The sequence below is a fragment of the Psammomys obesus genome, unplaced genomic scaffold (assembly GCF_907164565.1).
Source record: "Psammomys obesus unplaced genomic scaffold, mPsaObe1.curated_primary_1811, whole genome shotgun sequence".
Classification (NCBI taxonomy): domain Eukaryota; kingdom Metazoa; phylum Chordata; class Mammalia; order Rodentia; family Muridae; genus Psammomys; species Psammomys obesus.
This window is the reverse complement of record NW_026585643.1, coordinates 656,390-667,498: the sequence shown is the minus strand read 5'-3', so window position 1 is coordinate 667,498 and position 11,109 is coordinate 656,390. Positions and strand designations below refer to the sequence as shown.

At 51.8% G+C, this 11,109-nt stretch overlaps 1 protein-coding gene across 1 annotated transcript in view; it reads right to left on the bottom strand.

The window, feature by feature from the left end:
• Window positions 1-7,245: 7,245 nt before the first annotated feature.
• Mmp14 (matrix metallopeptidase 14) overlaps window positions 7,246-11,109 on the bottom strand; it is a 10,328-nt gene continuing 6,464 nt past the window's right edge. The window contains exons 6-10 of the mRNA XM_055615675.1: window positions 10,616-10,772; window positions 10,291-10,429; window positions 10,016-10,166; window positions 9,407-9,522; window positions 7,246-9,109 (exon numbers count right to left, since the gene is read on the bottom strand). Of these exons, the coding sequence (XP_055471650.1) occupies window positions 8,778-9,109; window positions 9,407-9,522; window positions 10,016-10,166; window positions 10,291-10,429; window positions 10,616-10,772 (895 nt within the window). The 3' untranslated portion in view covers window positions 7,246-8,777. The remainder of the gene's footprint in view (window positions 9,110-9,406; window positions 9,523-10,015; window positions 10,167-10,290; window positions 10,430-10,615; window positions 10,773-11,109) is intronic.

Genomic DNA, 11,109 nt, shown 5'->3' with positions numbered 1-11,109 from the left:
AAAACATTTACCAAATGAGAAATTCGGCACAATGTAGTGCTATTCACAAGATATGAGAGAGTTTTGTTTTTGAACTACAAAACTAGACAGCTGGGTGTGGTGTCCTGTGCCTTTAATCGCAGCAGAGGAAAGGCAGTTCTCTGAGTTCGAGGCCAGCCTGGTCTACATAATAAATTATTTGACAGCCAGGGCTACATTAGAGATCCTGACTGAAAATAAAATAAATAAATAAATAATAAGAAAGAAAAAGGAACCAAACAAGACGAGGACTATAAGGACCTTTATAAATGTGAGATCCATGGTCCCACAGTGCAAACGAGAGGAAGGGTCAAAGAAGCTCCCCTGAGACATAGAGGTATGTTTTCAGAGGTCTCGGGGAGGTTGCGCAGACACGTCTCACTCTTAGATGATGGGGACACAAGGGGCGCCTTACCCAGGGAGGGTTCAGGAATACAGTCTCAGTTGGACTCCTGATCCTGGAGTCCCGGGCACAGACGCTGTGCAATAATCAGTATATGGAGCCCACAGGGGGCAGTGTGACCCTCGCGACTCTGAGGAAGGTGCGGAAGAGCCACCCCCCTGCGGACCTGTGCCTGGATGCCCTGAACTCTCTCGGTTCTGAGTTAGTGAGGACTGCCCACCAACCCCCGCCCCCAGGCCCGGACGGGACAGCGACGGAAACTCTGACCTTTTGTTTCGGAGGTTGTGAGGCTAAGAACAGCTGTGGGTCCCGTCTGGCCCATAGTTCCACCCCTTTAAGTACAGGTGTCTAGAGAGGAAACAAAGTGGGAGGGAGGCTGGTGGTTTCCTTGGCTCCGACCAGTTTTGTCCTGGCTAGTCTGGGCTCCCCGAGGTCGAAGTCCAGTCCTAACGTCGAACACAAGGGGGCGATCCCACCCTGCAAACCCTGCCCAGCCGGGCTCTGCCGTAGAGGTGGGTGGGCCCCAACAGATTCGGTGCGTGCTCCTCTAGCTCCGTCCCAGCTTCCCTTATCCTAGAACTTACATGCAGGCCTTTGCGCAAGGTGGGTATGGGAAGGGTTGGTCTCTGCGTCACAGGACAGTGGAGACTAGTGAGACCGTTGGAAATGTTTGCATACAGGTTGGAAGGATGCAGAAAGTCCTGCTGGCTCTCCGGGACTGGATGAAGGCTAGGCTGGCTGTGGCACCTGAGATCTTGAGATCCGGTCGAGAGCTAGGCCAACACAGCCTAACACCACTCCCAGATTAGGAACAGGCCTTGTGGGTAGAGGGGATGGGGGATGATGGAGTGACAAAGAAGATGGCTCAGCAGATAAAAAGGGTATGAGCTTCTACCCGGATGCATCTGTTTCTATAATTTTTTTTTTTCTTTTTCCATGCTAAGAATCCAACCCAAGGAGGCTCATGCTGGAAAAGGGCTCTATTACTGAACTGCCCCAGCTGTTATTGATTGATTGATTGACATAGATGCAGGATCCCATGTCATGAGTTCCAGGACAGACTCTGCTTCAAAGGAATAGACAGTGGTGAGGCAGGAGGATCAGAAGTTCATGGCTAAGACAGGCAGTGGTGGTGCATACCAGTACTCAAGAGGCAGAGGCAGGCTGATCTCTGGGTTTGAGGCCAGCCTGGTCTTCAGAGTGAGTTCCAGGACAGCCAGGGCTACACAGGGAAACCTTGTCTCAAGATAGAAAGGAAGGAAGGGAGAGAGGAAGGAAAAAAAGTTCATGGTTATTCTTGGCTACATAAAGAGTTGGAGGACAGCCTGAGCTACTTGAGATCCTGTCTAGACTGGTAGACAGGTAGGTAGGTAGGTAGGTAGATAGATAGATAGATAGATAGATAGATAGATAGATAGATAGATAAGAATCCTCTGCCATGTCTGAATATACTCACACAGACATTATTGTGTCTACAGTATACCTTGAGGGCAGCCATGCTCCTACCACAAAACAAGGCACGGAGCACATGCAGACAATGTTTTGGGGACTGGGCTTGTCCTCTGGGCCACTGGATGTCCCTGGATGCTGGGTGAAGGGTGACTTGCATGGAGCCTGGGACACATACATGAATGTTCTAAGCCTTCTGAGACACCAATCTTGTTTTTGTTTATGTTTTGCCTTAAAAAAAAAAAAAAAACAGTGAGAAAGGATTTTCAGTAAAAGTCTATAAAGAGGGCAGGTGAGATAGCTCAGCAAATAAAAACATTTGCTGTGAAAGCCTGGCATTCTGATCCCCAGAGCCTAGGATGTAAAGGTGGAAGGAGAGAGCCATCTCCACGTGTGTGCTGTGCATACATGCCCACCCCATCAAGTACGCACACACGTGCACACACACACACACACAGACACACAAACACACACACACTAATACGCGTGGCAGTACGCACCAGTAACCGCAGCATTTAGAAGGCTGAGGCAGGAGGATCAGGAGTTCTTGGGCAGCTTAGGTTTCATAGTGAGACCCTATGTCCACAAAACAAAATAAAACAAAAGCATGAATGAGAAGAAGAAGAGAAAAGACGGTCAATCTCGTTAGGATTTACAGAAACACGCACTGAAATGACAGTGAGCTATTGCCCCACCTCGCCAAGATGACCGAGCCTGGCGATTTCACACACCGGTGAAAATATAAAGCTGTGAAACTGTGAAATAGTTGTACAAGGAGATCTGATACAGCAAAGAAATGAAATGTAGCGACACAAACCATCGTGAACAAAGCTCAAGAACAACAGGTGATGAGAACAGAACAGAGGACACAGGTACTCACCTTGAGACACAGGAGAGTCTCAGAGCTGGAGAGATAGCAGAGATGAGGCTCTTAGCTGCTCTTGCAGAGGACCTGGATTCAGTTCTCTGGACACACAGGGAGGCTCACAATTGTCTGTAACTTCAGTTCTAGGATGCCTCGTGCCCTCTTCTGGCCTTTGTGGAAACAAGACCTGAATGTGGTGCACTTACTCAGGAACAGGGTGACATTCAAGGACTGTGTGCTCTAATGGGGAGCACACAGTTGTCCTTTAAAGATACTGGCTCTATTTTCTTAAGTGTTGTGTATTAGATACATTGACATCTTATCTTTTTCACTAACTTGCAAGAAGCCAGTTTTTTTTTGTTTGCTTTTTTTGTATGTTTGTTTATGTTTTTTGAGACAGGGTTTCTCTGTGTAGCCTTGGCTGTCTTGAGCTTGCTCTGTAGACCAGGCTGGCCTTGAACTCACAGATCTGCCTGCCTCTGCCTCCCAAGTGCTTAGATTAAAGGCTTGGGCCACCACTGCTGTGTAAGGAGCCATCTTTTGTTCCTCTTTTTGGGGCAGCTTGGCCTTCCTCCAACTTCCCCCATTCTTCCCTGAATTAGAGAAGTGCCTGGGATGGGAAATCCAGTGAGTGAACAGGATATGACCCGTGCTGAGGCAGTTCCCAGGTGGTCCCTGAGTCAGTGAGCTACTTTGGGCACTCGGAGGATGCCCTTCCGATGATGACATACACTACAGTGCCTCCTTTTCTGTCTGCTTGCTTTCCTGCCATTCTCTGCCCAGGGGTAGGTCTCTGTTTTTAGATAGTGTTTCATGTAACCCAAGCTAGAACTTCTGATCTTCCTGCTTCCATCTTCTGAATGCTAGGGTTATGGATGTATGTCACAACGCCCAGTTTTATGTGGTGCTGGGATCCAACTCAGGTCTTGCATGTGGCAGGAAAGTCTCTACCAATGGAAGCATTTCCCCAGCTGCAGACATGGGTTTTTGTAACCTGGAAGCAGCTGATCTCTTCTATAAGCCATGAAGGCCACAATGACTGGGGATAAGTAGCTTGAGGGGGACCTGGCCTCAGCATGTATGCAGAGTGAGCCGCCCCCTGGGGACGTGATGACAGCCCTGGTTGGAGGGGTCTAATGGTCCTGCTGTGGAGCATCAGGACTAGTGGCAAGGGAGGACAAAGGGGCCTGAGCCTGGCTGGGGAAGGCAGGCTTGGAAGGAGCTAAGCCATTGGCGCCGCGCCAGCATGGAAAGTATGTGTGTGAGCTCATTGGGAAGCTGGTTTCTGTCCAGTTAGGCCTGCCTGCCTTCCAGGCCCTGGCTCTTTGGTCCCAGAGCAGTCTGCCACTGGGTCTCCCCAGCTCCCCAAGACTGAGGAAAAAAGGCAAGAAGTCCTAGGGGTAGGGATAGGGATAGAAAACTGGTCTCCTAAAGGAGATGAACTTAGATTGGGGATGGGTACAAACTTGGTACAGGGACTGTAGGAAAACTGCCCCAGCTCAGGCTGGAGTTTTCTGGAGGACTTATGGGAATAGCGGTTATTCCTCCAAAGGTTTTGGCGTCCTGCTCCTCTTACCAAGGTGTTCAACAACACGCCCTACTCATGTTGTCTGGAAGTACTCTAGTCTGTCTAGTTTCTGAGTCTCTGTAGTCCCTTCCTTCTGAGCACCTGCTCCTACCTCTGAGAAGCAAAGGGGTAGGCTGCAGATTGGCTTCTCTTTCTGAGGGACCTCTCCCATGCCCCCTCTCCCCCATTCTGGTTGCTTCCGCTGATGTGCTGCACGCGACAAGAAGCAAACACAGACACACTGACAGCCCCCCCCCCCCCCCCCCCCCCCCCCCCCCCCGCTGCCCCCCCTCACGTGCCCCACGCCACACAAAACAAAAACACACACCCCCACACCCCCCCCCCCCCCCGCCCGAGCATACTCCCACAAAGCCACCCAGCTGCATAGGTCTACGCTGGAAGAGATGCCCAAGGAACCTTGTTGGGCTCTGCTTGCGTAGACAAAAGCAACCCAGGTTGGTGTGGGTTTTAGTTTTGTTTTGCATTGCTGAGGATCAAATTCAGTATTGCTCACGTTAGGCAAATATTCCACCATTGAGCCACATCCCTAATCCCTGATATGGGGCTTAAATTTGGACCAAGGAACTGTAACCTAGCAGGCTTCAGTTTCTTTGTCAGTAAAATGAGCCAGTGTTAGCGTTGATGGGCAAACCACTGCTCCTTCTTGGCCCTCGTTTCCACTCCTTTATCTTCTGAGACCAGTATCCCCAGGGCAGCCCAAACCTCCTCACATATTCCACTTGGCTCCTTCTGGCTGCCCCAACTCACAAGTGCTGCTTTCGAATAAAGGAACTTGGAACCATAGAAACTGGGTCAGGCCCAGCAGACAAATCGGCCAGGCCAGTGAAAACAGTTTGCAGGTCCTTGGGAGCCAGAGGGCCCTCTGCCTCCTGTCATACTATCCTGACATGGTGGATCGCTCAAGTGGGGCCTTATGACCACGAAGGCACCTTCCAAGGTCACTGGGTGGGCAGGGCCAAGTACATGATCAGCACCAGACCCTTTGGCCTCTGCCACACAGTCCTCTCTGTGCGGAATCCACTGTCCAGCTCATCTGCCTTTGTCTCTAGTTCTGCATTCCCACTTCTCCCCTTGGCTTCTGAGAGCATCTTGTGATTCCAGAATCTCAGCCAAACAATTTCCTCGTGATGGGGAAACCGCACTCCATCCCTGGGCTCCCCCTCCTCTCCCCTCTGGCAGTACCCCCTCCTGGGCTCTTCCACTGGCTCCAGCTGTGTTTTGCAGAATTCCCTCTGGATAACATCTGTAATTGCCTCCAGATGTGGACCACAAAAACACAAAGGGGCTGTGAGCTCATCTTTTAATTTTTTTTTCTTTGTCACATGTATGGGCTTGACTACCCCTAGATGCTCCTGACTTCCCCAGGGCCACCTTCTCAGTTTCAGTCCTTTCTGGTGAGGGTGGTGGTGGTGGTTATGCCTAACTTCGCTGAGATGCACAGGCCCTGCCAAACAGCTGTTGGCAGCAGAGGCACAGGTGACCAGTCATAGGGTCAGGGTTGTTGGCTGGCAGGAAGGTGGGGTACCCCATCTGCCAAAGTAATCATAGCAACTACCCCTGGGAGCAGCTGGAGGGAGGATGGCATGGGTGGGGCCAGCCTCTGAAAGGCAGGCTGTGGAGGACCTGGGCTGGAGCCCAGGGAAGACTGGGCTGAAGCAGGAAAGGAAGGCGGGAGAAGGGGGCTGCTCTCCTCCAGCTGAGCTGACTCAGCAACTGAGCTGACCCCTCCCTTCGGGCTGGTTTTGGAGGAAGGGAGGGTCAACTGCCTGGGAACCCTGTCTAGGCAGCAGTTTCTATGGAAAATGGAAACAAAGCGTTGTTATTCTACCCTTCCAACCTGAGGGTCCTGGTTCTTCTGGGCAATTGAGAAACACTGTTCTGCCAGGGATAAGACACTCCTTGGAGACCAGACCATGGGGCAATGGGGCAACCTTTTTTTTTTTTTCTCAGTCTCCTAATCCAACAGCAGAGTCCAGGGCCTTTAAGAACCATCTCTTCCTCCTCCTCTCCCTTTTCCTCCTCTTCTTTTAAGGGCAGGGTCTTACTATGTAGCCCCAGCTGGCCTAGAACTGACATATGTAGACCATGCTGGCTTTTTTTTTTTTTTTTTTTCCCCTGTTTTGTTTTTCAAGACAGGATTTCTCTGTGTAACAGCCCTGGCTGTTCTGGAACTGACTTTGTAGACCAGGCTGGCCTTGAACTCACAGAAATTCACCTGCCTCTGCCTCCAAAGTGCTGGCCTTAAACTACCAAAAATATGCCTGCCTCAGCCTTGAAGAGTAAAGGTATGTGCCGCCATGCCTGGATTTAGCAGAACCTTCATAGGTCCCGGGGCCTGTGGCTGTGTTTCAGACTAATGTGATCATGGGAATACCCTTGCTACAGGGACGGATGTATGAAGAAACAAGTCTGTGGCCAGATCACACGGCAGCAGAATGTAATTTAGGAAGATTTTCCAAATGGCCTCAGCTTGACCACTTCCTCCTATCTGGCAGGATTGGTTCTCAAAGGTAGCCTTTTAAGGCTTTGGGGGGAGAGCTGGGTTCTGCCAATCCTCTCATCTCCAGTGGAGGTATCCCCAACCCCCAGTCTTAAATCCTATCAGCCCACTAAAAATAAATATTTACGACAAATACTAAACCCCTGCATCACGGAAAATGCTGTTCTGAATGTCTGCTCTTCCTGGCTCTGCTTGGTCACATCTCATTCACCCCTACACCAAGCTACAGTCACACCAAGAATGTGAAACACAGTTTATTCTTCGTGGAAAGGTTGAACAAGGTCAAAAAAAAAAAATGTCCTTAGAGGGCCCTGACCCAGCCCCGCCCTGCAGGTTTCTGGGGTCAATTGCCTCTGCCCCCCACCCCCGCCCCTCCCCATGCCCCCCATTAACAAAAAGGAACGATTTCAATGGCATTCATATATAATAATTATAATAAAAATATACATTAAAAAAAAAACAAAACAAAAAACCCAAACAACAGAAATTTAGCTGGGCTTCCAGCACCGTTCACCCCATTTTCCCTATCCCCAAACCCCACCCAGACACTCCTCTCATTCCCTCCACAGGGTCTCACTCTCTCTCCCAAGTCCCCAGTACCATGACCACCTCCAGTGGCTGAAGGAGACTTTAAGTGGGTCAGCTGGATAGGGAAGAGAAACGGCAGGACACAGGGAAAATGGGCCGAGGAGCGCCTGCACCGGGAAATGGAGGCCCATCCTACCCAGAAGCACCCAAGCACCTGCTGCACTAGGGAAGTGAGGCAGACGGAGCCAGCCCAGGCCTCTGACAGCCTCCGCTGGTCTCTGCTGAGGCCCCAGTCCCTGTCTATATGCTCTTTTCACTCCCATCTCCACTCTTATCCTTCCCTTCCACACTGTCAGTGAGAAAGGAGACAGAGGCCAGTGTGGTTTCCGTAAGACCCTTTCTGAGAGATCCAATAAAGCCCACTCCTGGGTATCACAGGGCCCTGTGTGTGCCCTGCATTCTGCCTACATTCCCGGCATACACTGCCACCACCACACCTCGCTTCCTGTCCTCTCTCATTGCTGTCTTTGGGTCCCAGCCCCTGCTACTTGCATTTGAACAAGGTTTTTTTCTGCTACGAGCCATCCCGCTCATCCTCCATGCTCCGGATCCTGCTGTCTCCCCTTGACCTCACTGCACCTGGGCCATTCCCCCTGATTTCAGCTCTTCCAACCCTGAGCTTGACATCCCAGGCTAACGTTCAGGAGGCATCAGGTTTTCCAAGGCTCTCCTCAGACCCATTTAGTCCTTAATGGCTCAGGCTCCTTTGGCCATTCCCCTGGCTGGGCTGGATAGAGGCAGATCTTTGTGGAGAGGAACTTGGCTACCTAAGCCACCAACACTCTCTTTGAGCTTTTTTTTTCTTTCTCTCTTTTCTTTCTTCTTATTCTCTTTTAAACCAAAGTCTTTAGTGTAGCTGAGCAATCTTTCCACCTCTGAACACACACACTCCTAAAATTTCTTTTAGTCAGGAGTGGTGAGAGGCTGCCAACTGGGTACACTTGGTACTTATGGGGCTCACATGCCCAGAGCCTCCTGAGGTCAGAGTTCAAAGGTTTAAGGTATGTAGTAAGGTGGATGGAGAAGCAGGTGACCCCATTTGGCCTCTGCCCGTGAGGTCAGAGGGTCTTGCCTTCGAGTGCATGAGCCCTGACAACATTCAAATAGGGGCTGGACACACACCAGGCTGTGAGGTTCCCTTGAGGGCCAGAGGCCGGACCATCTTCCTGCTCAGCCCTCAGGGGACCCACCTATGGACAGAGCAATGCCGGGGGTGAGGGTGGGAGAGGCCAATTAGGGGCTGAGAAGGGAGGCTGGAGGGAGGGGGCTCAGGACGGGTAGGAGCAGCCCACCGGCCACCACCTGCTGCCACTGGCCTTCAGAGGCAAGGTCCTTGTGGTAGAAGCGGGTGGGCCAGCGGTGGGGGTCAGACCTTGTCCAGCAGCGAACGCTGGCAGTAAAGCAGTCGCTTGGGGGTCCCGTGGCGTCTGAAGAAGAAGACGGCAAGGCCCACCGCCAGCACCAGGAGCAGCAGCAGCACAGGCAGGACCACGGCGGCTGCGCTCACAGCACCACCGCCTTCCTCGTCTACCTCAATGATGATGACCTCCGTCTCCTCCTCAGTCCCCTCCTCCGGCCTGCCCCCTGACGGGCAGCCCATCCAGTCCCGAAGAGCTGATTTGGGGTACCCTGGCTCGACCTTCAGCTTCTGGTTGTTGAATTTCCAGTATTTGTTCCCCTTGTAGAAGTACGTGAAGACTGGAGGGCACCAAGTGAGCAGCGTAGGAGGACGAGAAACCGAGTGGAGTCCGGAAAGGCCCCAAAGAGGAGGGTACAGAAGAAAGCACGGTTAGTGTGATGGCCGGCTAAGCTTACCTCTCAATCTTCCTCTGCGTTCACTTCCTCCCGTGTAAAATGGAGGAGGTCACAGTACCAGGTTGGAAGAGTGGAAGGACTGAGGGGTAGCACATGTGAAAGCACTTGGCTAGTTCCAGGCAAGCGACCTGGATCCCACTGCTACCATCGTCAATGTCTTCCACAGGCCACCCCACTCACCTTCATCGCTACCCATGAATGACCCTCTGGGAGACTCAGGGATTCCTTCCCAGACTTTGATGTTTTTGGGGTACTCGCTGTCCACTGCCCTGAATTCCTCATTGAATCGGTAGTACCTGAGGGAGGGGAAGGAAAGGGGAGTGGTTGGATACTGGGCATGCCCTCAGAGGTTAGCAGACGCAAGAGAGAGTGTGCCGGTGAACAAAGGGTAGCTGTGGACATGGTTGGGGACAAGGGTTTTGAGTAATGAGGGCCTTGCAGCTGAGAGAGGCGGAAGGAGGAGGTGGAAGGGAGGGTCTAGGCTGTAAGGAGCCACCAGCAGCCCCTTAATGACAGTGCCTGGTGGCTGGGGTGGGGCAGGGTGCTGGGGGCAGGAGGCATCAAATGACCAGGTTTGAAATGGTGACCGGGTCACATCCCACTCACGCAGCACCAAGAAAAACTGCCTATTGCTAGGTAACAGTGAAGGCTCAGCCAGTTCCTTTTCCGGGGCAACACCTTCGGGTAAAAGCGGGCCTTTCTTCAGAACTTAGGGATGAGGTTACTTGGGGTGGCAATGGTAGTAGTTTGTGTGTAGAGAGGCTTGGGGCTAAGGGTCTGAGGTCTTACTTATTTCCCCGGAAGAAGTAGGTCTTCCCATTGGGCATCCAGAAGAGAGCCGCATCAATCTTGTCAGTCGGCAGTCCTCGTCCCAGCTCCTTAATGTGCTTGGGGTACCCGGGTTCCAGGGAAGCTTCGTCAAACACCCAGTGCTTATCTCCTGGGATAAGAGAGAAGGAGAGAGTCCGGGTTCACCTTGGCTCTGAGGTCTTTGGGAGTGAAGCAGAATCGGCTCATGTAAGGAGATCCTTCCAACTCCCCAAGACTAGGAAATGTCTGGTTACCTTTGAAGAAGACGAATTTGCCATCCTTCCTCTCATAGGCAGTATTGATGGATGCGGGGAGGCCCCTCCAGAATTGGCCGATGGGCATTGGGTATCCATCCATCACTTGGTTATTCCTCACCCGCCAGAACCATCGCTCCTAGAAGCCAGTAAAGATGAGAACACACTATGTCTTATCCCTTAGTCCTCTTCAGCCCCCACAGCATCTCCACCGCCCTCAGTCCTATGGTTTTAGTTCTCCGTCCTTCTGTTACTATTTCTGCCCAGCTTCCTTGCCGAAAGTCCTTCCTTCCCCAAACAATCTGGCCTCTTTGATTCCCCTCACCTTGAAGACAAACATCTCCCCTCGGAGCATGGCCACGGTGTCAAAGTTCCCATCACAGATGTTGGGGCCATAGGTGGGATTTCTGGGCTTGTCTGGGACAGAGGGCCAGGAGGTAGTTCTGGGTTGAGGGGGCATCTTCGTGGGTGACCCTGACTTGCTCCCTGGGGAAGAGAACAATAGGGGTACTTCAGACTTTGGGGCAGAGAGGATAGAAGGACAGAAAGACAAGCAGACCACACGCTTGGAAAGCGTGATCAGGGTGGGGGGTTGTGGAGACTCACAGCTCAGTGGTTAGAGCATACACTGCTCTTGCAGAGGATGGAGTTTGGTTCCCAGCACTGACATCAGGTGGCTCACAACCACCCACAATCCTAGTTCTAGGAAGTTGGATGCCTCGGGCCTCTGTGGCCACATACACACATGCACACAAGCACACATACACATACACAGAGACACACATATATACACACATACACATACACACACACACACAC